At 40.3% G+C, this 26,578-nt stretch overlaps 1 protein-coding gene across 6 annotated transcripts in view; it reads right to left on the bottom strand.

Moving 5' to 3' along the window:
- Positions 1-14,700: 14,700 nt before the first annotated feature.
- Positions 14,701-26,578, bottom strand: part of ANAPC4 (anaphase promoting complex subunit 4) — a 39,795-nt gene continuing 27,917 nt past the window's right edge. For 3 of the 6 annotated variants that reach the window (XM_001165393.5, XM_063809436.1, XM_063809437.1), the window contains 12 exons: positions 25,977-26,023; positions 24,712-24,768; positions 24,343-24,399; positions 21,807-21,900; positions 19,465-19,562; positions 18,822-18,883; positions 18,703-18,741; positions 18,507-18,608; positions 17,667-17,741; positions 16,609-16,782; positions 15,470-15,593; positions 14,701-15,054 (listed from right to left, as the gene is read on the bottom strand). In XM_001165393.5, coding sequence (XP_001165393.1) covers positions 14,827-15,054; positions 15,470-15,593; positions 16,609-16,782; positions 17,667-17,741; positions 18,507-18,608; positions 18,703-18,741; positions 18,822-18,883; positions 19,465-19,562; positions 21,807-21,900; positions 24,343-24,399; positions 24,712-24,768; positions 25,977-26,023 — 1,157 coding nt within the window. In that variant the 3' untranslated portion in view covers positions 14,701-14,826. Of the gene's footprint in view, positions 15,055-15,469; positions 15,594-16,608; positions 16,783-17,666; positions 17,742-18,506; positions 18,609-18,702; positions 18,742-18,821; positions 18,884-19,464; positions 19,563-21,806; positions 21,901-24,342; positions 24,400-24,711; positions 24,769-25,973; positions 26,024-26,578 lie in introns of all 6 variants that reach the window. The other 3 variants (XM_009447445.4, XM_054682813.2, XM_009447446.4) reach the window with 1 other exon arrangement.

Genomic DNA, 26,578 nt, shown 5'->3' with positions numbered 1-26,578 from the left:
ATAAGAAAAAAAAAAAAAAGTAATTGCAAGACTTCTAGTTAATTGTAATGGCAGATTAGGCATACGTATTTACCTCTACCTTGTGTAAAATCTCACTAAAATGAGGGTATGAGGATTTTTTTAAAGTACATAAATCCACAAGGCCAAATAGAACAAAGCCAAGATGTCCTAGGCAAGGCCATCCTAGAACACCCAGGCCCCAGCTAGCCGGCACCTGATAGCCAACACATGAATGAGCCAAGCTGAAATTAGACATGTGTGGGCCAGGTCACAAGCCACCCAACCTACCTACAGACTTAAGAAATAATAAGCAGTTCTTGTTTGGACCCACTAAGGCTTGGAGCTGTTTGTTACACAGCAATAGCTAACTGATAAAGGACTTTCCCAACAATAATGGTCCAGCCAGATTATGCTACAGTGAGGCCCAAAGACAACAAGCCTCTTTGCATGCAAAGAATATCCCAGTCAGATTCGTTGTACTTGCCTCTTAAAAATGAGCAAATATCACTAGATATCTGAAGTAAATTTCTTACATGAAAAGCAAAACAACTTGGAGGAACCTGGCGATGAATGAAAATAAAAACTAAACACAGCACACACACAAACCAATCCCCCATATTTTTAGGAATATGAGACAAGATATTGTATCCATGAAACAAGAACAAGATCTACAAGAAGAGGAAAATAGTAATGGTAATCAAGGAACAAGGAAAAGCTAGAAAATTAAAATATGCTAGAACAAATGAAAATTAAAGGGTTAGAAGACAAAAGGTGAGGAAATCTTTCAGAAAATATAATGAAAAGGCAAATAGAGCAAAAATAGGAGAGAAAAGATTATTTAAAAAGACAATCAGTTCACACAAATTCCAAAGAGCAGAGAAAACAAAGAAGAAAATAATAATAATAAAAAAAAATCTCCAGAACTGAAGGGCTTAAGTTCCAGTAGGAAAGTGAAGCTGTCCTGTTTTGGCTCCTAGAGTCACTTTTTTCTTTTTGTTTTTGATATTGAGTTTTGCTCTTGTTGCCCAGGCTGGAGTACAATGGTGCAATCTTTACTCACTGCAACCTCTGCCTCGATTTCAAGCGATTCTCCTGCCTCAGCCTCTCAGTAGCTGGGATTACAGGCACCCACCACCATGCCCAGCTAATTTTTTGTATTTTTCATAGAGATGGTGTTTCACCATGTTGGCCAGGCTGGTCTCGAACTTTTGGCCTCATATGATCCACCTGCCTCAGCCTCCCAAACTGCTGGGATGACAGGCGTGAGCCACCGTGCCCAACCTCCTAGAGTCACTTTTTAAATTTTCAGGTATTTTGCAACTCAGTCATTAAATACAGCTACTATTAAAAAATTACATTCCAGGGCCAGGTGCAGTGGCTTATGCCAGGCAAAAGCATTTAGTGAGCACTTATTGTTTTTTCTCTGGCCACTGTCAACCAAGGTGAGCACCAAGTGTTTGCCAAAGTGGTGTAACCGCATTGTCCCATGCATCACCCATATGGGTGCCAGCCAGGTGCAAGGGTCTTCAAACTGATGGCAGCATGACGCTTCCCGGCAGGAAAGACACCAGGGGGCAGAGAGAGGTGCAGTGCACATGGCTGCTGGTTAGTGCTTGGCACCATCTATTGTGCCCATGGCCATTCCCCAACACTCTGCCTTACAGCTGCCACTAGACAGCAAAGGGACTTCATCCAAAACACTCCTTCAGAACTGTGCCTGCCAGTGAGCCCTTCCCCTTGCAAACAGCCACCTTGGGAGACCACACACTTACACCAGCCAATATTACTGTTTTTCCAAAAGTTGGGGAAAGACATCCTTGGCAGCTGCCAATGACCCCTGGGGAATATTCTCTTGAATACACTCCATGGAGAAAATTGTTCATCCTTTGAGAGTTTGGAGGGGATGCAAAGCGAGAGCTGATGGCAGAGATGATAGTTCAAGACGGAAACTTGCTTTGACCAGAAAAACTTAACCAAAGCAATGGGATGTGAGGATGCCTATGTGGAGCTAACTAGGTAAGCGAGTGAGAGCATCAGCTGAGTTCCTGAATGTGAATCTGGGCCAGCACATATTACACAAACATGATCTCGTTATCTCATTATCATCTCATTTCACTCTCACCTGGATGCTACACAGGGTAGGATCACTGTCGCCATCTCACAGATGAGGAAAATCAGACTCAGAGACATTAAGCAGCCTGGTTAAGGTCTCACAGCTGCTAAGTGGCCCCAGAACCTGCTGCGTCTGTCTCCAGAGCTTTTGGTTGGGGCTGGGGTGTGGGGTAGAGCAGTAGCCTTAGAGCGGGGAGGTGGCATGCACTGGCCAAGGGACTGGCCCAGAGGAGGGAAGGGAGGGAGCAAGTGCTGCAGGGAAGGCTGGGCACCCACACGTGCTAGATTGACTTGGGAAGCCTAGGGAAGCAACGAGAAAAACAGAAGCACTTCAGTCTGAGGGCTGCAAAAGCTCTGCTGCTTTTTGCAGGGACCCCAATTAGCAAATCACCATAGAAGGATTTGGTTTTCTTGCTTTTGAGTATTTCGGGGTGCCTTGACCAGGCTAAGTTTCCAAGTAGAGGGCTGAAGAGCCACTTCATTAACAGCAAAGAATGCACTGAAATTAGATTTTTATACTTAAGAGGTGAGGTTTGTGTCACACGGTGCTCTGCAGGTCCTGGAAAGTTTTGCTCTTGACATTAAATATTGCTCGTCCCTGAAAACTTTTCGCACAGTACATCTGATTAGCAAATCCTTTTTTACTTTTTCAAAAATAAATCAAAACTTCCCTATGTAAAATGAATCAGATCTGAATTAGTGCGATTTGGCCCAAGATAGATGTTGGCTTCAACCTGCACTCTCTGAGTCCCCACACTGCCCAGAAGGCCCTGGCCATGCCCAGATGGAGGAAATACAGCCCCTGTCTGCCCTGGAGGTGCATCTGGGTGCAGCTAGGAGGCCCTCGGTACTTGGTGACAAATAATCTCCCATTCTAAGTAAAAGCTTGAGAACTGCAGGCGGATCAGGCGTCTGCCCAAAGCCACAGTGTCAGGGAAGTTTCCTTGTTTATCAGTGCCAAGGTCAGCCCAGGAATGGCTGTCATTCACAGGGCCCAGCTTAAAATGAAAATGCAGGGCCTCTTGTTTAGAATTTCAAGACAGTGACAGCAGAGTGATACTGAGTATACACTGAGTATACAAATGGACAATGGTCAGATCTTATGTAAAAACAGAGGTTTGATTCACAACTTGCCCAGGAAACCAATGCTTTATCTACAGTAATCAGCCCAGGAAGCCAGCCTGCTATATGTCATTCTTTAGGAAGTCAGACTGTTACCTCTAGTAACACCCTAGGAAGCTAAACGGCTTCTGTAATGATCAACCCATAACATCCATGACTTTAACAACTGAGAGCTTCGTCAGGCGCGGTGGCTCACGTCTGTAATCACAGCACTTTGGGAGGCCGAGGCGGGCGGAATACCTGAGGTCAGGAGTTCAAGACCAGCCTGGCCAACATAGCAAAACCCCATCTCTACTAAAAATACAAAAATTAGCCAGTCGTGGTGGCAGGCACCTGTAATCCCAACTACTTGGGAGGCTGAGGCAGGAGAATCGCTTGAACCCGGGAGGCGGAGGTTGCAGTGAGGCGAGATCCCACCATTGCACTCCAGCCTGTGGGACAAGAGCGAAACTCTGTCTCAAAAAAACAAAAACAAAAAACCAAAAACTGACAGCTTCCTTTATTTTATTTTACACAAAGTCTCTCTCTGTCGCCCAGGCTAGAGTGCAGGTTGTGTGATCACTGAGTACCTGGGACTATTGGCACGTGCCACCACACTCGGCTAATGTTTTCAACTTTTTGTAGAGATACAGTCTATGTTGACTAGGCTGGTCACGAACTGCTGGCCTCAAATGATCCTCCTGCCTCAGCCTCTCAAAGTATTGGGATTACAAGCATGAGTCACGGCACCCAGCCTTCCCTAAATTTTGTCCCTGCTTTCAACTTAAGACCAACTTGAAAAAAAGCCAATTACACACCCTGAAACAATTATATAAGAGGCCCCACTTCTAGTTAGAAGCCTCCAGCTTCCCCAGGCAAACAGCCTCCCATCAGGGCACATCCGAAGCCTTTCCCCTTCCCCTGTAAAGCTTCCCCACTCCTCTGCTTGCCTTTGAGTCTCTGCCAAATGCAAATGGTGGTGGCTGTCTCTTGCTATACAGCAAGCCCTGAATAAAGAGCCCTGGCCTATTCTCACTTGGTCTTCATTTATTTCCAAAGAGCATTTAACCAAGCATAGGCCCTGCTATGGTTTGGCTCTGTGTCCCTACCCAAATCTCATCTTGTGGCTCCCATAATTCCCATGTGTTGTGGGAGGGACCCGGGGGAAGATGACTGAATCATGGAGGCGGGTCTTCCCTGTGCTGTTCTCATGATAGTGAATGGGTCTCATGAGAATCTGATGGTTTTAAAAAACGAGAGTTTCTCTGCACAATCTCTTTTTTTTTTTTTTTTGCCTTCCACCACCCATGTAAGATGTGACTTGCTCCTCCTGCCTTCTGCCATGATTGTGAGATCTCCCCAACCATGTGGAACTGTAAGTCCAATTAAACCTCTTTCTTTTGTAAATTGCCCAGTCTCGGGTATGTAGGGACTAATACAGGCCCTCAGACATGGGCCCTCAAAGCCCGGGGCCCTGCATGACTGTACAGATCTGCCATCCAAGAAGCTGGCCCTACAATGAACAGCACAAACAAGCAAAATGCTGCCCTCTGCAGAAGGTTCCAACCACCCTCCAACTTTGCAAGCCAAGACCTCTGGAATCCCAGTCTCCTGATGGGGAGCCTCCCAGACTGCCTCCCTTTGGGATGTACACCTTCCTAGATCCATGCCCAGACCCGTACCACTGGGTCTGGCGGAGTAATGCCCGGCAACCCCCAGACTCAGCCAGGAAGCCTGTGCTTTGCCTGGGCTTCCTAGATTGAGGCATTCTCCACTTCCACCACTTTGAAACCTGCCACCAGCTTCTCCCACAAAGTACCCTCAGAATCCCATGTGGTCAAAGCTGTGGGGAGCAGTTCTCTCCTACCTTGGGTGGCTCAGCTCTGCTGACCTGACGCTAAGGGCTGGGGAGGCTGTGGCATTAGCCGGCTGGGGGATAAAGGTAGATTTCTTAGGCAGCAGGGGGCACTAGAGCCTCCAAACAGGATGCAGGGTATACACACCTCATCAATTTCAGGAGCAGGGCTGCCCATAGGGCAGAGATGTTAGCGAGGATCCATAACCAGGCACCTTGGGGTGCCTGCCCTCAACTTAAGGAGTTCACCTGCCAAAAGGGAAATGTGCATTATCTATAATTAAAGGGAGCAGGTGGTAGATGTCAGAAATGTACAGCATATGACTGAGAATTTGGACCCCACTCCTCCCTAGCTGTGTGACCTTGGGCAAGATACCTAACTTCTCTGTGCCTCCTTGTCCTCCTCTGCACAAAAGGATCAATAATGCTTTCTTCCTTATGGGTGGTGGGGTGGGAGCAGCTAAACAAGCAGTAAACCTGGAGTGTATTCAGTCAAGGACCTCACCATGGTCAGGACTCAGTGAACACGTGGGTTACGTGAGAACTCCATTGAGGCACAGATGACAGCTAGTCAGGGGCTGAAGTCGGGAGGTGGTTGGAGGAGTGAAGGGAGGCTGTGGAAAAGCATTTGAATTGGACTCTAGGGCAGACAGAAGGAAGGCAATGACAAATCTTTATTCTAGTTTAGGTGGACACATTTCATACACTTCTGTCTTGTTTCAACCCAGAGAACGTGAATCTTTTCTTTTGTAAAGATTTGCATAATGTCATCTACTCAACCACTTTCTGGCAGTAAGCCATCAGCCATCCCTCGGCTTCTGGAAATGCAATGGACTAGGTAGTCTGTATCACTTGCCAATTGCCTAGACCAGAGCAAATCTAGTTGTAGATTAGCATTACATTTAATTAAACATAAATGGGCCCTTGCAATAACTTTGACACTTTATAGGGAGTGAAAAGTACTGGACTAGAAACTTGAAAGATCTAAGGCTCATGTTTTAACCGCATTGCTAAGTTGACTTGCAAATTTGCTCCTTCAATTTCCATCTCCCAAATGGAAACTAAATTATTACATTTCCTATTCCATCCCAAGACTGTCTCACCCCATCAAGTCCCTTTTATATCTTGGATGGATAAATAGGATATTTGGCTTGTGATGCTCTATTTGGTATAAAAACACTTATTTTCTTGACACTGCATTATCATAGTTCCTAGATCCCAATTAATGGACCAAATGTGTGCTTTGCTGGTATTTCAGAGAGTCATACAGTATTCCTCAAAGTGTTCAGGACTTAGCATTCTCTGATTTTTTAATAGTTTCTCTATTGCAAAAGACAAATTTGCCATCTGTTTCACCCATGTATTCATTCTTGAGATAATTTCTCTCTCTCTCCCCAAGCACACCATCTCCCCTGAACGCTTTACCCAATGGAAGTCTGTAGACCAACAAAATGCAAAATCATCCCGAAAAATTGGGAAAGGGGACAGAAAACATGGCAAAAATACAGTAGGAGGCTGGGTGTGGTGGCTCTCACTTGTAATCCCAGCACTTTGGGAGGCCAAGGGGGGAGGATTGCTTGAGTCCATGAGTTCAAGACCATCCTAGGTAACAAGCAAGACCCTATCTCTACAAATTTTTTTTTTTTAATTAGCCGGACATAGTGACACACACCTGTAGTCCCAGCTACTCAGGAGGCTGAGGTGGATGCTGCAGTGAGCTGTGATCATGCCTGGGTAACAGAGTAAGACCCTAATACACACACACACACACACACACACACACACACACACACACACACACACACACGGAGTGGGAAATCTCCCTTCTTTTAGCCTGGTAAGCTGGTAGCCTCTCTGGGGAGAGTACAGCTCTGTCTCCGCGAAGCCCGAAGACACACAAGAGATCTCTTAAGGTGTCCAGCCTGGCCAATACAGTGAAACCCCATCTCTAACAAAAATACAAAAATTAGCTGGGTGTGGTCGCAGGCACCTGTAATCCCAGCTACTTGGGAGACTGAGGCACAAGAATCCCTTGAACCCAGGAGGCAGATGTTGTAGTGAGCCGAGATTGTGCCACTGCACTCCAGCCTGGGTGACAAAGTGAGACTCTGTCTTAAAAAAAAAAACTCTCTTAAGATGACAAAGATGCATAAGTAACACTGGCTTTGTACAAGCACTGTCTTGGAGGAAAGCACACTAAACTACGGGGTCAGAAGCCCAGGTTCTGGTCCAAGGTCTACCAGACATCATTCCTCACAGCCTGTTTCCGCAGGGCTGATGGTGGCTATGAATGAAGGACCTCTGAGAAAAACAAAGCTCATCACGAATGCAAGCCTGGCCATCCTTGCTGGCCTGTGCCACACAGACACTCAAGTAGTTGTGCCACTGCAGGAAGACCGAGCTCTGTGAGTGCAGCCATGGGCAAGGCAGGAGGGGCCAAAGGATCCAGGCCCCAGAAAGGAAACATGTGCAGTGGCTGAAGGAATGGGTCCTGTGGCCAGACTGCCTGGTTTCCCATCCCAGTCCCACCCTGCTGCCCGTGTAATTCCTGTGGACAACTTAGTAAACATCTCTTGGCCTCAAGTTCTTCATCTGTGAAATGATGCTAATAATAATAGCACTTACCTTGTAGGACTGTGATGATGTTTAGGTAAGTATCCATGGAATGTTCTTGGCATGATTTCTGACTCTTACTAAATAATCATGTTAGCAATTATTCTTATCTGGAGTCAGACCACCTGTTTTGCATCCAGGCCGTTCCGCCTACTAGCTGCGTGATTTGGGACACGTCAAACCAAATCTCTCTCAACTTTTCTGTAAAATAAGATGAGCAATCCCTTTATTGCAGAGTTAGTTGTTTAGAGAATTCTGTGAGAATGTATATAAAAAGCACCTTGCAATCTCTCCCATGCTATTTCTCTTCCACAACCAATTCTGCATAGGAGAACCTTAAAAAGCCAAATGCAGACAGGAAGAATTTGGGGGAGGGGCGGAGGCAGGTGCAGGTAGTAACCCTTCGATCATGAACCTCTTGTCCGGCCAAGCACACAGGAATTTCATGTACAATTTGGCAGCTCCAGAGGCTCCCAGGTCCAGCTGGGTCTAGGCCCTACTGGACCTGCTAAGTAGCGAGCTGAAGCCCAGTGCCAATTCCTAGGGGCCTGGGAACTGAGGCCAAGCCGAGACTTGCCTGCCTCATTCCCCAAATGGCCAGAGGTGCCTGGACTGGGCAGTTAGTTCCCCTTAAGAAAATCTTCAGACCACCCAGGAAAGGTTTGGCGATATGGACCACATTGGCCCAGAGCTAGGAAGGCCCTGGACTGCACCTTCACAGAGCAGGAAACTGACTGTTCAGTTCATCCCGCCTCACCCAGCCTCCTGACCTGGACTTTGAGCAGGGGCTTGCTCAGGTCCACTCTCCACGCAGTCATCTTGGGCTCTCTCCTCCCTGTGCCACACACATAATTGTGTCTGTAACCAACAGTGCACTAAAGACAAAATTAGGCAGGACAGCAACCACAAAGACCCCCTTCCTAAAACACCTGGGGATTGCTACTGGTTCCAGATTTAAAATAATCGGAAATGACCACTTCTCCCTGCCTTGGGGTTAAAAAGAAAAGAAGAAAGAAGGCCAGGTGAGGTGGCTCACACCTGTAGTCCAAGCACTTTGGGAGGCTGAGGTGGGAGGACTGCTTGAGCCCAGGGTTTCAAAACCAATCTGGGTAACATGGCAAGACCCCGTCATTACAAAAAAAAAAATTAGCCAGGCATGGTGGCATGTGCTGTTAATCTGAGCTACTCGGGAGGATTGCTTGAGCCCAGGAGGTCAAGTCTGCAGTGAGCCGTGTTTATGCCACTACACTTCAGCCTGAAGCCTGGGTAACAGAGCAAGATCGTGTCTAAAATAAAATAAAATAAAATTAAATTAAATTAAAAAGTCCACCACCATTAGAGCCCTTAATCTTACCTCCCAGGTGTGAGGAGCACTAACCTACAATAGACAGGGATTCAAAGGCAGTGGCCATGCTTGCAGGTTGGCTTAGTCTTTTTATCCTGTTCTCATGTCCTTTCTAACCACAGGTGTCTGTTAGGAGCTCCTCCAGGGCAGTCCAGTCCCCCTGGGCTTAGATCCCAGCCTTGCTACTAACTGACTAGGTAGGTGCCTGACCCTCCTCTGGGTCTTCCAAGGTAGCAAGAGTCTCAGAAGCACAGTTTTTCCTTCCGCTCTCAATCCCCCACTGATACCTCCTCATTCACGGGTGACCTCAGGACCCAACTCACTGTTACCATCTCCATCTGCTTTTGCAACTTTACCAGCCACACAGATGAGCCATCCAAAACCCCAGCCACTCAGCTCTGGAATCTACTTGGCTCCAGTGACTTTCTCCTTCACACCAATAGCAGCTGCCAACTGCCATGGTTATGCCTGTCATCAGAGACTTCACCACCTCCCTAAGACTGCCAATGTCTCTTCTCTGGTCATAGCCTCTTTCTTTCTATCCCTCTGATTCTAAAACTCCATAATTCTCTCACTTTCCAATCTGAGACACCTATTTTCTACCTCTCCTCTCCTCATCACTCTCTATAAAGACCTGAACACTTCTCTCTGAGGGAAAAATGCTACACCTGCCACGCGGTGCTGCACCCACCAGCACCTGTCCCCACAGACTCCCATTAGGGTGGAAGAAAGTCATGTTCCACCCTACGCTCGATCCCTGCAATGGTCACTGGGCCCTAGCCCTTTTAGCCTTCTCAAGGATTTCTTCCAGCGCATCTCCTTTTACTCTAGAATGGTCAATTTCTCCTTCTTTGGTGGATCACTCATATTGACGAATAAAGATGCCTAGTATCATCCATCTTTCTAAAAAAAGTTCTCTGGTGCCATTTCCCTCCCCTGCCACCACTCCATCTCTGTGCCCCTCACAGCAAAATCCTCCAGAGTTGCCTCCACTTGGCCTCCACTGACTCACCTCACATCCATTCTACACCCATTTCAATAGGGCTCCTGTCCTCAACACGCCTCCAAGTTTCTATCAGGGTCACAACTGACATGCAGCTTTTCAGAGGTAATGGGCAATTTTCCATCTCGCTGTTTCTCCGCAGCATCTGATATGCCTGACTACACCAGCCTGAAAGGTGTCCATTGAACTGGTCACTTGGGTGTCCTGCCACCTGGGCCATGTAGTCTCCTCCTTCTCCAGTGGAGAAAATGGGCCCTACACCTTGCAGGGCCCCAGAACAATGGTCTCAGCCAGCCCCTTTGCTATCCACACTCTGCCGCTAGATATTAACCTTCCATCCCAAGAGAACAAGGAGATATATATATATGTATACATATATATATACACACACACACACACACACATATATATATCATACATATAATTTATTTGAGACAAGGTCTCTGTCACCCAGGCTGGAGTGCAGTGACACAATCAGAGCTCACCACAGCCTCCACCTCCCAGGCTCAATCCCTTGCACCTCTGCCTCCTGAGTAGCTGGGACTATAGGCATGCACCACCACGCCCAGCTAATTTTTGTATTTTATAGACACGGGGTTTGCCATGTTGCCGAAACTCCTGAGCTCAAGCAATCCACTCACCTCGGCTTCCCAAAGTGTTGGGATTATAGGCATGAGCTACCTGCCAGGCCCATAAATATTTTTAATCCTTGAATCTCTCTTCCTGCAACAATTTGGCAGGACAAAGTAAGCGGCGGAAAGGAAAAAGGGAAGTAACATATTCTCAAGGTTAGAAAGTTTTGCAGTATCATGAAAATGCTGACAATCACGAGGATCATTTATAGCAAGCTGGCCACTCCTCCAGTTTGGGCTCCACCCAGTTTTACTATCTGAACAGTGGACAGAAATATCACTTGAAAGAATAATATTCACTCTGTAACAGGAATCAGGAATGCAGAAATGAAGAAAAACAGTCCCTAAAGTTTTCAGTCATAAATCTGATGGCAGGAAGCACAAACAACAAACTTGTCTTGTTTTACTGCTTAAAACATAATAAGCCAGTAAACGTAAGTTTCACTTATAGTCATGTTGTGGGACAGATTTATCATCTGTACCGTGATAACTACACATTACACCTCATATCCTGAGCAGTGAGTTCAGTCTGACTGCACACACCAGAGGAAAGGTGACATTTATGAACTAGAATGGCTGATTACCAGCAAAGCCCATACATACCCAACTATCTCCCACTTGGCTGAACATAATCTTGTTAGGGCTGAAATGTGGCCCTAAGGGATCCATTGCTACAATGCTGCAGTGCAGAGAGGGAGTTGGGGTACAATTATGCTCACCATCATTTAAACAGATTTATTGAAGTGTGAGCAACTTGCATGTGTAATTAACCACCAGTTAGGGTCATTTTTAAAGAAAAAAAATACATCAATTTTCATTGCATCCAAGGGAACAGCTTATGAACCTACAACTAAGAAATTATAACCATCTAATTTCTAAAACACAGCTTTCATAGAAAAATAATGGTTCTCAACCTCAGTGGGTTTAAGAATGATCAAGTGAGTTGGTTAAAAATGTAGTCTTGGCCTCACCCTCAGCTTCTGATTGAGTAGGCTTAGGGTAAAATCCATACATTTTTAATCACTGGCCTTGGCACTTCTGATTTACTACTGTGTGCTTCATGAGAAATCCTGTTCTAGAAATTTTCATTTCCTCAGAACAAGAAAAAAAGTGGAAAGTAAACACTGGCTATCAACCATATTAACAAATCATTTCCCAGACCCATTTAATAATCGAGTTTCTGAACTGAATATTCCTCATAAGAGATCATTTCTATGCTAATATGTTATTTGCTCTCATATTATAAGGTTTTAGTGACCTTAAATTCATAAAATCCTAAGTACTATCTCCTTGGGCTCAGTGAAGACTAAAAATATTATGCTGGATAGTCAACTGTAGCTTCTAGCAAATGTAAACAGTCTGTAGATAATCACCACAACATTGCAACTTAAAGAGGTGTCAAAGAAACTGATTTGCTCCTGGTGAAATGCAACCCATGATTTCAATTATAGCATCCTTTAGAAAGAAGTGTTTAGCGCATGTCTGCTTGCTGGACTTCCCTCAAGAATGGGAAAATATTTAGATCAACTTCGATATATATAAATTCCCCTAGTTATGGCATCATAAACTCAAGGCTATATCATAATAGTTTTCTTCACATTTACATTCAAATGTTCCAAATTAAGAAGACAGAATATTTTAGCATTTTGCTAAGTGTACAATTTTTACATTGGAAAAAAATCAAGAACACAACAACAACAAAAAACCCTACTAAGCCAGAGAATTAGAAAGACTACTATTATAGTTCTATCAAGTCTGGCCAGAAAAAAAAAAAAAAAAAGGCTAGTTAAGTTTCTAAAAAAATCAACACAATTTATGTCAGCAAAAAGCAGAATAGAATATTGTAAATAGAAGTGCTAGTCTTTATTGGGTATCTCACATGCGCTAACCACAGTGTTCTGTAAGTAACCCTCATTAGTCCTCAAACCCTGAGAGAGGCACTCAATTACCCCACTTTATGGAGACAAGGTGCCACGGTCCACAAGAGCCAGGACCTGGAGGCTCCTCTTCCCAGGGTCCTCACATTCCCACCCTTCACTTGCTCCTCACTAAATTCAAAGCTCAAATTCAGCATCTGCAGCTAAACATACTAAAAGTAGCCAGTGTATAATGACCAAATTGCTCTACATATTAAAAGCAAAGTGTCTATATTGTATGCTCTACCAAAATCTCATGTACCCCATAAATACATATACCTACTATGTACCCACAAAAATTAAAAATTAAATTTTTCTTTTAAAAAAGCAAAATGTCTAGTGGTGTCAAGAATTATAGCATATATCTAAAAATACAATAAAATTCTCTGCTCTATGCATCTTATTAAAACTTAAAAAGAGATTCAGATGTCAATTTAAACTTTTTCACTTTAATACAATTCTAGTTCCTACTTGCTATACATATTAAAACCATTACTGAAAAACCAATTCTCCCATATTTTATGTCTACGCTGGAACCATAGAAAGCAAATGTGTATGTATCAAAAAATCTTTATAAATCTAACAGTGAGGTCACAAAGGACAAATTACTAACTAATAAAGAACTGGTGAAACTGTTGTTCTTTCTAAGAACAGGCTATTAATTATTGGTTCCTAAAATCCAATAAAGCTCTTTAAATGTTATATGGTAAATCTGCACAATGCATTCTTTCTAAAAATGCTCTATATACCCACAACCTATAATTTTTCAGTAATGTCATCTCACAGTTCACCTTTCTTGCTCACAAAAGCTAATTCAAGACATTCTGCACTACCCCAGGAACAATGCCCAACTGTCAGTAAACATTTACGTAAATTTGTTAATAGAGTTTAAGGCCTATCATATGCAAGGCTACAGATCAGTATAGTCAGCCTCCTGATCACAGTCCTAAATGCTATGTCACCCAACAGTGGCTTCCATTCACAGAGGTACCCTGGAGTACCTAGAGAGACAGCTACCTATTAAATAGACAAATGACACAGCAACCCTGCAGTTACCCATTCACCTGGTTATAGTATATCCTCCTGCCTAAAGATATTTAAGCTTTAAAAAGTGATTATCGATGAAGTGATAGTGGAATTCATATATTAAATTAATTTCTTTGAAAGTCACACGAGAATACTATTGTACTTTAGGAATGAATGAGCATTAGGAAATCAACAGTAGCTTATCTGCACTAATGCCAGATAACATTTAGTTGACCCATATTTCTCACACTCTCAAGGAGTCAACCAAACAGACAGCTACTATATGTCCTTAACCAAGTCTGAAAAGGCAAAAGGGCACATCTAAGCACTGCTGATTCAAATAACTCAGAGCTCAAATGCAGGGACAGAATGAGAAAAGATAACCATGTAGGTATCAAGCAGTGTTTATGTTATTTAAACCATAAAAGACAGGATCCATCCTTTGGCTTAGCATTTCAGTAAATCAGTATAATATATTCTGAAAACATAATTTTAAAATCATTCTGGCGACCCAAAATGAACTAGAAGGGGAGATGGAAAAATAGGAATGTTGTCTATAGTTTTAAAATACTAAATGCATTAAAATTTCCAGTGATGAGCGACTATTTCAATGATACAGGAACAATTCCTGATACCTACCCTTCTGACAGAAAAGATTAGACTTTTTCTTCATATTCAATTTGTTCACCTTCTTTCTTTCTTTTTTGAGACAGAGTCTCACTCCATCACGCAGGCTGGATGGAGTGCAATGGCGCAATCTCAGCCCACTGAAACCTCTGGCTCCCAGGTTTAAGCGATTCTCATGCCTCAGCCTCCCAAGTGGCTGGAATTATAGGGGCATGCACCACGCCCAGCTCATTTTTGTATTTTTAGTAGAGACGGGGTTTTGCCATGTTGGCCAGGCTGGTCTTGAACTCCTGACTTCAGGTGAGCCACCCACCTCAGACTCCCAAAGTGCTGAGATTACCAGCATGAGCCACCATGCCTGGCCCTGTTTTCTTTAAACACTAGTTCTGCACATAGCATTAAAGAGAAAGCTTAGAAAAAATAAAGTCTATCATAGTGACTATATCACTAAGAGAAGATGAAGCAGAATATGAAAAAATAAAATTTACTGTTTATTTCTTTGTTACACAAAGAAAATTAAAGGTGGTCCAAGACATCTTAGTCCATCTCCTATGTCCTTTTGGCCATAATTACACACACAATAATGGCAAGCTAGATTAGGAGTCTAGCTCAGGGTCAAGTTTTTCCACTTTAATGACTATCTCTGGAGCTAAAGCGGCAGCACCAGCTTGTTGGTTCTCTGCCTCTGACTCCGACAACACTTCTTCCTTTATTTTTACAGGCTTATTACTGGCCTCCTCCTCTTCATCTGAAGACTCATCGAGCTCCCATTCATCATCTATGTCCATTTCAAATACTCTCACATGACGAAGATTTGAGCTTAACTAAAAAAGAAAAGGCCATAAAAGCATTTTTAAATTAATGGCTTATCATATATAAAGAATTAGAAATCAGAAGTCTGAATCAAAGAATGGTTTTATAGGAAAGTTATATTCCCATCAATTTACAACAAAATCAATAAATTCAGCCTTCATTTTGTATAAAAAGATCTCCACATAACAACAGTGGCAATTTTGTGAGATTAAAATCTAGTATTATTATTAACTACTTAGTAAGCTTTATCAGAACGAGAACTAAATAGCTAAGGCCACCACATGATCATAATCAATACAAGCTATAAATCACAGTAAAAATATTTGCACAAAAGGACCTTATATATCATGTATTTGATGAAGGTTCCAAAGAAGCAACGTTACTTCTTGTAATTTCTTAGTTGCTGAACGATCTCTAAACACTTACCACACAGGACACTTTTCGAAAACCATTCCCAGCAACATACTGTGCTTTCATACTTTCCAGTAATCTCCAGTGCTTCTCAAAATGCATGGTACGGGTGGGAATAGCACTACACTGTTCATCTAGCCTAAAGAGGGAAAAAAACCAACTCAGGAATGAAAAGGGGATCTTCTCCTCCCTAGTTTACTACAGGTGGTATTAGGGTCAATTATGGTTTTGACTTCTACTCATACTTCTATTTCCAATATAATTTTAGCAACTGTTGTGTTAGAAAAAAAGCTGTGATATAATATTCTATAAAAATTCCATATTCTATATTCTGGCTAGGCACAGTGGCTCATGCCTGGAATCTCAGCACTTTGCGAGGCCAAGGTGGGAGGATTGCTTGAGTCCAGGAGTTCAAGGCCAGCCTAGGCAACATAGTAAGACTCTATCTCTGTAAAAAAATAAAATTAGTCAGGCAAGGTGGCACATGCCTGTAGTCCCAGCTATGAGAGGCTGAGGCAGGAGGGTCACTTGAGCCCATGAGTTGGAGGCTGCAGTGAGCTATGATTGCGTCACTGCACTCCAACCTGGGTGACAGAGAGAGGCCCTGTTTCAAAAAAAAAAGGAAAAGAAATACTGTAATTCCAAATAGGCAGAATATCATCTTAGCAAGGTTTCTGACTCCCTTTCAAAGAAAGCAAATGGATACATTTTTAAATTAGAGATCTGCTTACTTAAGTCTCAGTCAATTAAAGCCATCTCTTGGAATTGACAGTATACTTCCTACATGGGTACTGAGGTCTTAATTCTGGAAGGAAAATACTGAAGGCAAATAAAAAATAACTAATTCCAACCACCCAGGGTTAATGCTATCCTTAAAAATGTAACTAAAAGAAGTCCCATTCTCCACTCCAAATAATTCCCCACCTTGATTCCAGCAAATACTTCCTGATTTACTAGTAAAGCAAAGGGACAAAAAAAGCTATTAAGGCCAGCATATTTTGAATGAAAGATTGGAGCATTTCTGCTCAGCTACCTCTGTGGTTATCTCTAGTAACGAAATAACCATTATCTAGCATACCTAAAAGGTTGAAATTTATAATGTGCATTAAAAAAACATTTAACTGAAATATCAGAAAGACAATGTTACTAGTTACCTTGTAGAATAAGTCCCAGTGAACTGATATTCTGCAGAATCTTCACTGTTATATACTAAAGACAAAGGCAGCTGGACCAAGAGTCTATCTCTTCCTTCACGTCCTACAGTGTCTTTAAGAACTACTGTTACAGTTTCATCATCATAAAACTGTGCATCTAAACAACTGTAGATGCTAGAATTAAAATAAGTTTTGTTATATCAAAGATGATCGTGACTACTGAGAAAATACTGTATGCATGTTATACTGGCAGCAAGCAGAAAAAAATTTAAAAGTTAAGTGACATTCTGTACAATAACATTTAAAATGTATCATTGGTTTGTATTAAAATCAGTTACTTTTTGTACTGATTATTCACATATATAACCAAATCTTAAAAATGGGTAATCATGACCCCCAAAAATCTGTGAAGTTGTTTCAGTTCTAGAAAGCCCCTGGCCATCAATGGTTAGGCCTTAAGCCTGTGGAAATTCTATGAATGACACCTTATATACACATTCAGCAGAGTTGACTAGACTGAGAAATAAAAATAAGATACTACACATGAAAAATAGGCACAGCAACTCCAAAGACTTTATCATAAAAAAACTTATTTTATGTGAGGAAAAAAGTGAGAAAAAGATCAGCCTATGATTAGTCACTTCTTTTCCTTGCGAAGCCTCAGGGATGGCTTAGGTACTGTTACCATTTTGAATCCTAAGAAAATCTCCCATCACTAAGAATGGCATCACCTCATAATTTTTTTTGGTCATAACAAGAACTTCAGCCCTGCAGGCCATCTGCCCATGGGAACCACATTACTTTCTTTGTCAACAGGGAGCTCAGGAGTATTAATTATAGGAAACCATATGACATAAACTGCAGGGCAGTAAGGTTCTATTCAATCACAAGTCAAATCATTCTCTATGTATAAATATACAAAGAATCCTGCCCTTGATGTGGGAAGTGGCAAAGCCCTTTTACCTATATTACCACCGTAACTGAGTCTGATCCTATTCCTAAACATATACACATATCACATGTATCTACATTTCATCCAAACAAGATTCAAGACTTACCTTCTTCTGACTTTTTCTGTTGTGGCATATGTAAAGCTCCCAAATTTAATAGCAATTAGTCCATTACTCACAGATCTTCAAGAAAGAAGGGGGAAAAAAAGAGACTCTGTGGAACAACCTGGATAGTCAATAATCTAAAGGCTTAAAAGAACATGATTGTCAGGGTCGGTACATGTACTTCTTTAGAACACTGAGAACTGGTTTAAACGCCTAGATAGATAAACCAATTTGGTTTAAAATCACACAGTCACCAAAGACATTTGGAATAGAAATAACCCAATTATTTCTTTTTGGTTACATCATGGTCTCAACATTTTCTTCAAATTCAGGTTTAAAACCATTTTTAAGCTACCAATGGCGTTCTAAATATGATTTATTTTTCAGACCTTCTACTTTCAATTTCAAAGTAAGTCTCTGTTAGGCAAGGCCTCTTGTTTAATGAAAAGCATACTTAACACTAGGCAAAAATCATTTCTATAAGGCAGCCACTTTTAGAAGTTTTTAACTTCTAAAAAGTTAAAACTTCTTTAACTTTTAGTTTTTCGGAAGTTTTTAACTTCTAAAAAATGAAGTATAATATCCTGAGCTGTCATATTTTTCCTAACTCTAAAAAAAGTCCTACAATGATTATATGCCAATAAAAATTAAATAATCTAAAACAAGATCATATAACTTCCTAATCCAGTGTTACCCTTTTAATGACATGAAAACTAACAATTAAATGACACATCTAAAAGTCACAAAGTAGTTTAAAATCTGAAATGCTGGAAGGCTGTATGCTTCATTCTTACAAATAATAAAATCTTATCTCTTTGATTCAAACTTCAGATTAATACTTACTGAGAAATATCAGTATGTCTCCTTAAGATGCACATTTTATAAAGTGAATCTTCTAGAATAGTAAAAAGAAGATAATGTAGATTTGAAGTTTTATTATTCCACCTAAGAAAAAAAATTGTCATAATATTTTTTAACTATTGATGGATAAAACAAAACTGTATTGTTCACTCAAGATAGGGAAGAAATATATGCTTACAGAAAAGGAAATTTGAACAATCTACGTGTAGAATCCTCACTAAAATAAAAGGGAAAAAGAAATGAGAAAAATTTAAATTGGCTGCGGAATTACACCACCCAATAGGTAAACAGAATTACCTTCTGGTATCTCTATACAATGGAATACAGATTGCTTGATTCATCGATTTTCCAATTACATCCTATATAAAATAAGATTTTAAAATATAATTAGAGCATTAATATGCACACAGATACTCTACAGAAAGTGACTGACCATCACTGTTCGAATGTAGTAAAAAAATCGCCTACATCACCAAACCTTGTACATAAGAAACTTTAATGACAATTGTAACAGTAAGGAAAAAGAGAAAATTCTGAGCTGAAAAGGACCTTGGTGCTAAGCACATGGCAGGTTTAAGACCACCTCCCTCTGGTCTCATAACAACCATTCATTCACATCCTTCAGTAGTAAACAGAGACACATCAGCTCTGTAACTAAGACTGTTTACAATGAATTTCTTCTGGGAACAAATAAAATACTCAAGATGCCAACACCTTTAGTAATCTTTATACACACACACACACACACACACGTGTGTAAGAAACTTAAGTTGGAGTATTAGGTTGAACCATATGAAATTGTTACTTTTGTTAATCAAAAACAGTTGAATATCAACATTTTCATAGTTCATTCTAAAAATTAAGATCATTTACATAAGTGAGCCACATACTGTAGACACTATTGCTCCTACACAAAGACATGCATTTCTTTCAAACTTACTGCTGGCTTTTGCAAACACTGATCAATAATATTCTCCATCCGCCTTTTCACAAAATGCAATGATTTTCGAGGATAATAAGGAAACAGCAAAGGACTTTCTGGTTTCAAACAAAAACAGAAACAAAAATAAAAGAAGCTATAGCAAACTTATAATTAGAAGAAAATAATCTACTGTTAGAGCCAGTCTGCACAGTTTATCTCGAGGTAGAATTTTCACTGACCACTTCATTGGATTTTCACACAAACTCATTATAAACGACCATGGTCTTCTGCCTTTCATCAACCCCCACTGACAGCTCACTAAAAACAATCTCACTTACTACAAACTTAGACTCACCAAAATCCAACTGTAGGTTTCTGCTGGCTATAAGAAGCAAGGAATGATTTGGGAACCATCAAATATATGATGAAATAAAGTTCATTCTTCTATTCTTTGCCACAGTGAAACAACAACAGCAGTCCAGTACTGTTTTTTAAGTCTCTAAAACAAGAGACTGGAAACTAGCTCTATATAAATAAGCTCTTTACTTTTTAAAAGGTTACTTTATCAGGAGAAAGTAATATATAATTTAGCACTAACACCTGCTATGCTAGGTGTTTAAAATACCTTTTTTTTTTATTGCTTACAATAGCCATATGAAGTAAACACCATATTCTCCAATTTACAGATGAAAAAAAAAATGAAGCTTACTAGTTTCACTGGTATTTCCTCACTAGAATTCATTATGGAACTCAATAGTGAGTTCCATTAGGTCTGTAGCTAAGATCAGGCCTTTCTTATTCAAACACGTAAGATGTGGAGCAAATAAAAGAGGATAGGACCTATTTTTAGCCTGGCAAAGTTCCCTGGATCAATAATAGCCAAAATAGCAACAGGGTCCAGGTGCCACTACTCTTGACGCACTGCCACTGACCCTCTCCAGACATCCTGCCTTATTCCCTGGGCATCCTGATTAAATACAGTAGATAAGTAGCGTCTCCTGTACCTTTATCCTCCCTCCATTCAATAGCCAACTTGCACCAATGCATCTCCTTACTGACCTCAAGACTCTCTGGCAATACATAATAGGTTCTGCCTTGAAAAAGAATTTGGACTATATGCAAAGTTCTTGGCATCAAAGAATTCTCTCCCTCATTCATTCATTCATAGAAGCAGCAACCAAATAGAAGTGGCAGAAATTGCTACAGGTTGAGTTTCACTTACCCAAAATGCTTGGGTCTGTAAGTGTTTGGGATTTTTTTGGAATGTGCATATACATAATGGGATATCTTGGGGATGGAACTCAAGTCTAAACACGAAATTCATTTATGCTTCATGTACATCTTATACAATATATTTAATAATTTTGTGCTTGAAACAAAGTCTTGACTGCATTTTGACTGGGACCCATCATATGAGGTCAGGTATGGAATTTTCCACTAGTGGTGTCATGTCGGTGCTCAAAAAGTTTTAGATTTTGGAGCATTTTCAGATTTCAGATTTTTGGATTAAGATGCTCAACCTGTACTGCCAGTCTAGTTAAAACCTCAGGCTTTCACATTAACAGAATCCTAGCTCCATCACTAACCAGCTTGTGTGATCCTGGGTTTCTCTAACCTTCTGTTTCCTCATTAGTAAATGGGGATACCAAGTACCTACCCATAGAATCTTGTGAGGATTAAAGCAGGTATTGTGTGTATATGGCAGACTAAGCACCCCATAAATGTTTAGTTAGACTAAACACCCACTACCTTAAAGATCTAAGCAATTGCTAAATCTGGTCAGATTATTCTTTCAGACATCAAAGAAATACGAGCTTTAAAATATTTTCATCTAAAATGGTAAGATGTGCTGGCATATTTAATGGTTGTTATTATGTGCTGCATCCCTAATAATGCTGGATAGCTTTACTGTATTAACATTCTGACATTCTAGAAAATGAAAGGTGTAACAAGTACACATGCACACACACAAAACTACAACCCGAGGAGAATACAGTTGAGCAACCCTGTGCTTTTAGAAGATAATAAATTGGAATTGGCAAAAAAGACTTTTCTCACTATTTGGCTCTATAGTTTCCCCTCAAAATCCTATTTTTTACAGGGTGCAAAACACTTATATAAGAACACTTAGGAATAAGCAATCTTCCTACAGCGTAGTTAACTTCAGAGTGTCTTCTATCTATCATGGTGATGTCATACACTATTGGTTATTTTGCTGTTCCTATAATCAAATAAATATAAGTCTAATAAACTTAGGTAAGTGTTCAGCAAGTTTTCAGCACAACTGTTAGCAGAACTATTCAAGACCTAGTCCTAAATAAAAACAAAAATGGCCAAAATCTGGTTGGTTCATGAAATACCTTTAAGGTGGCTGCTATTTTGAAGAAAGTCATACCACTGATTTCCTTCTGTGTTAGGGGGTGACACAAGATCATCATCTTCATCTTTCAAGTACTAGAAATACAGAATTAGAAATTTAAGTTTATTCATACCTGGAAGGGAAAATGGAAAAAGAAAAAAAGTAAAAGACAAAAAAAAGTTAAGTTTAGTAAATCAAAGACTTAGGGCCTAAAATCTGTTATTTTTAACACTTTTTTAACTTAATAAGTTACTTTGTTTTATTGCCAAGTCCTCTGAAAGTGCATTACTATCATTCTAAGTGAGGTAGCCAAAATCTGCTATGTGTATGTGGCAGAATTAAGCCCTCCATAAATGTTAGCTAGCTACTATCTTAAAAGTTAAAGAAACTGCCGAACAGTTGGTAGTTTGTTTAGTCAAGCAACTAAACAAACTGCAAAGTATTAAAAGATTATTATGTTGTAGATGTAGAGACCACAAATCGAACTTAAATTGTGTTTCTTTTTCATGAGCATATTTTAATTTTACATATGCAAGTTATAAATTAGTTTCATAAGTATCCATTGTCAATGTACTGTCAATATACTCTATGGCAATTGTTCTTCAAGTGAGGTCCACGAGCCCCTGGGAACCCCCAAGATGCTTTTGGGGATCCACAAAGTCAATACTAGTTTTATAATAATGTAGCTGTCACCTCCCCTTTACACTATGCTAACATTTGTACTGATGGTGGGGAAAGCTGTAAGTGTCTCAGCCAAGAGTCAAGGTAGTGGTCCCAAATCATACCAGCAGTCACTGTATTCTTTTTCTGCCACATACTCATAGTTTCATTTATCTTTAACAAAGTCATTAAATTATTAACTTTATTTTCAACCCTTGAGTACAAATCTCTAATATTCTGTGTGACAGAATTGAGAGTTATACATAGGCACTTTTGCTACACAAAGTATGATGGTTATCTTGAGGAAAAGCACTTATGTTAAAAGCAAAAATAGGCTGGGCACGGTGGTTCATGCCTGTAATCCCCGCACTTTAGGAGGCCATGGCAGGTGTATCACTTGAGCCCAGGAGCTCAAGACCAGCCTGGGCAACATGGCGGGTCTCCACAAAATAAAGACAAAAATTAGCCAGGCATGGTGGTGTGTGCTTGTAGCCCCAGCTACAAGAGGCGAGTCCGAGGGGTGGAGGCTGCAGTGAGCTGTGATTGCACCACTGTACTACTCAGAGGAAATATCCTGTCTCAAAAAAAAAAAAAAAAATTTTTTTTGGAAAACCTGCATCTGCCCCTGTGTGCTTCACAACACGAAGACTTTTCTGATTAAATTGGTGGTGCTATTAATGAAATCTAACTTATAGTTTGATAAAAGGTGGCAGCATTTAGAACAGCTGGATGACTCAGGGAACCAATACTTCCCAAATGACCAAAGCAGGATGTTACAAAATTATGCGTGGACAAAAGATCCGTTCAAAGTGCAAGGAAGATGAATGAATTTTAATGTAAAAAACGTTCACTGATGCAATTTTAGATTCCACACTGAAACAAACCTTTAAGATATTATCACTTGTCCACATTTGATATAATAAAGCAAAGTCACAATTATCTGAAAAAGCTAATAGAATACTTCTCCCTTTTCATATACACACCTGTGTGAGGCCAGACTTTTTTCATATGTGCTGATACTACAGAAACAACATATCGTAACAGACTGAATGTAGCAGCAGATATGAGAATCCAGCTGTTTTCTATTAGGCTGGACATCAAAGAGGTTTGCAATATGAAACGTTACCACTCTTAACTAAATTATTTTGTAAAATTTCATTATTTTTCACTAAAAATATTTATATTAACATGTAATAGTAATGGGTATATTCTTTTTTTTTTTCTTCTTTTTCTTTTGAGACTGAGTCTCCCTCTGTCACCCAGGCTGGAGTGCAGTGATGCAATCTTGGCTCACTGCAACCTCCGCCTCCTGGGTTCAAGCAATTCTCATGCCTCAGCCTCTCAAGTAGCTGGGATTATAGGCGTGAGCCACAATGCCTGGCTGGTATATTCTATTTTTGAGTGAATTAAGGAATAATTTTTTATTATGTTTAATTTTTAATACCTAATAATGCCTATCAGCAATAAATAACAACTCACATAAACAAAAGCTCTTTTCTAGTCCTCAGTAATTTTTTTTTTTCTTTTTTGAGACAGAGTCTTGTTCTGTCGCCCTGGGTGAAGTGCAGTGGCTTGATCTTGGCTCACTGAAACCTCTGTCTCCTGGGTTCAAGTGATTTTCCTGCCTCAGCCTCCCAAGTAGCTGGGATTACAGGTGCCCACCACCACACCCAGCTAATTTTTGTATTTTTAGTCCTCAATAATTTTTAAGAATGTAAAAGGGTTCTCAGATCAAAATGTTTAAAAACTGCTGCTCTTTGTTAATTTTACTAAAAGGGCAGAGCTCCTGTATTACTTGGTATTGTAATTCTTTCCAGAGACTTTGGATAACAAAGATGAATACTGCTAAGGTTTTAAAATGAGTTCAAAGCCCATACCTGACCAACTCTTTCAACGTTAAAGTATTTTCCTTTTCGATTATAAAGGTCTGGAGCCTGGAAAAAAATAAACATAGTTTAATTCTTAAGTCAACTCACGAAGAAAAATATCTTAAATTTAAACCCAAAACCTTCCTTTTCAAGAGAGCTGTGAGTGGCAGTTATTATTTTCTTTTATAGATTATAAGACACACAAACAAAAGTCTGGTTTATTGACTATGTTTATAAACATAATTAATTCAACAGTTTTAAAAAAGTAATTGCTATGGACTTCAATTAAATTGGGTTAAATTTAATTATGTCTTGTCATTATCCAGGTTTACTGTAATTTTTTTTTTAAACTGCATTACAGAAATATCAACTTCTTACCTCATTGAAATGTTCAGTAAGAAATTCAGCAACAAATGTGATATCTTTCTGAGTCATCTATCAACAAAAGGAACAAAAAGAAAAATCAAGATAAAAGAAAGCTGCTCAATAAAAGAAATGGTACATAATTATAAATGTGACATTTTTACTATCTACTAAAAGCCATGGGAAAACTGGCAAAGTTCTTTCAAACAAATATAGATTATGTGACTGTGAAAATATGAACGCCTGGGGTTCCGAGAATATAATTAAACATGTGAACTCATCTTCCAATCAGTTAATCCAATAGCTACAGAACTCTTTATGGCCTAAGGTTGTTTATTATTTCAGGCCTGTGCTAAGACCACATGTGCTGAGGTCCCTCCCTTGGGAATGGGAACTGGACCCCAGATAAGATGTGTCACCCTTAGTTAAGGGCTGCAGGCAAACAGTGCTGTCTGCTTCAGCGTAGGCTCCTGCTTCTTGCAGTGACCTGAATTTATCCCAATTTAGTTCTTCAGCCCTCAGAAAATTATACCTTAGGATCCCTTCCAACAACTGACATATTTTACTCCCAAAATAAAGCTAACAGTGATGTCAGAAAAACAACTATTGTGAAACTTTCCTGGTTTGCAAGGCCAGTCACCCACAGCGCAAAAGATCGACTTAGCAAACGAGTTGTAGAGAGTGGAGGAGCCCTTTCTCATCTAGTTCATGAGGCTAATTTTAATGCTGTCCATTTTTTCAGGCTCAAAACTACCTAACCTATCAACAGTTTTAGCAGGGGTGAAGAAGAGTGAGCTGCAGGAATCAAGTGGAAATTCTGCCCTATTCCCTAAGACTTCCCTGGAAGGAGATTCCATCACTGCTTGTCACAGTCCTTACAGGAATCCTTCTTTTCTTTCTTTAGAAAGAAACTGTTGCTTACCAGACATCAACACAGGGACTAATATCTAAGCACGTGATTTCCAAGGAAAATAAGAAGCATTTAAAATTTAAGGAAGTCAAAGTAAGGAATACAAGGATGCTGTCTTACATGGATTATAAAACCTTATCCAAACATGAAAACTATAAATTTAGATAGTCATAATAAAGGTATTCTATGAGATGAAACAATACACAAAACATGCAAATTTCTTTTTTAAAAAGGTGGTGCTTAAGGGATCTAACGTCTACATCCTGACATCCTGTTAACTAATAACTGAATAAGAGTACCAAAATGACCAGCACAGCTGAGTTCAAGCAGGACAATGTGAACACTGTGAAAATGCACTAGTACATACTACCTTATTCAGCTCGGGAAGCACATGGTCTTCTGTCATTCTCAACATTGCTGGAAATACAAAGTTAAAAAACTATCTTTAAAAGCAAACTACAAACATAATTTTAATTATAAATACATTTCAAAGACAAGGTGTCTGACTGAACTAAATCTTCAATTTGACACAGCTTTTCACCAACAAAAACATTTTTCTTCCAAAAACTAAGGGGTGCCAGAACTTAAATTTGATTCATATTTTCAGGTTCAAAATTGTTGGTCTAACCATTCTAAACTATTCTTTTTCCTCTTCAATTCAACCTGTTGCCACGCCAGACAAATCTAACTGCTGTCTGTGCAAAGACTACGTGTGTAAGGATCCCTCCTTTTAACCTGGTGATGTTTCTGCTCTTAAAATCTGCAAGCCATTCTTTCCTCCAAAGCCTTATGATACCAAAGAAATCTGTTTATTTCCCTTGGTCTTTTCTGTTACGCGCTTACAGTATATTTATGTACTTTTCTTTGATCTAGTATCTGTGGTTGACTCTCTCTGTCCTTTCACAGGATTGTCCTCATCAGTACTATGTGTTTTGTATTACGTTCCACCTAAGTCAAGACAAAGTATGTTTT

Source organism: Pan troglodytes, chromosome 3, assembly GCF_028858775.2.
Source record: "Pan troglodytes isolate AG18354 chromosome 3, NHGRI_mPanTro3-v2.0_pri, whole genome shotgun sequence".
NCBI classification, from domain to species: Eukaryota; Metazoa; Chordata; class Mammalia; order Primates; family Hominidae; genus Pan; species Pan troglodytes.
The sequence above is the reverse complement of the archived record's forward strand: the minus strand, read 5'-3'. Positions and strand labels throughout refer to the sequence as shown.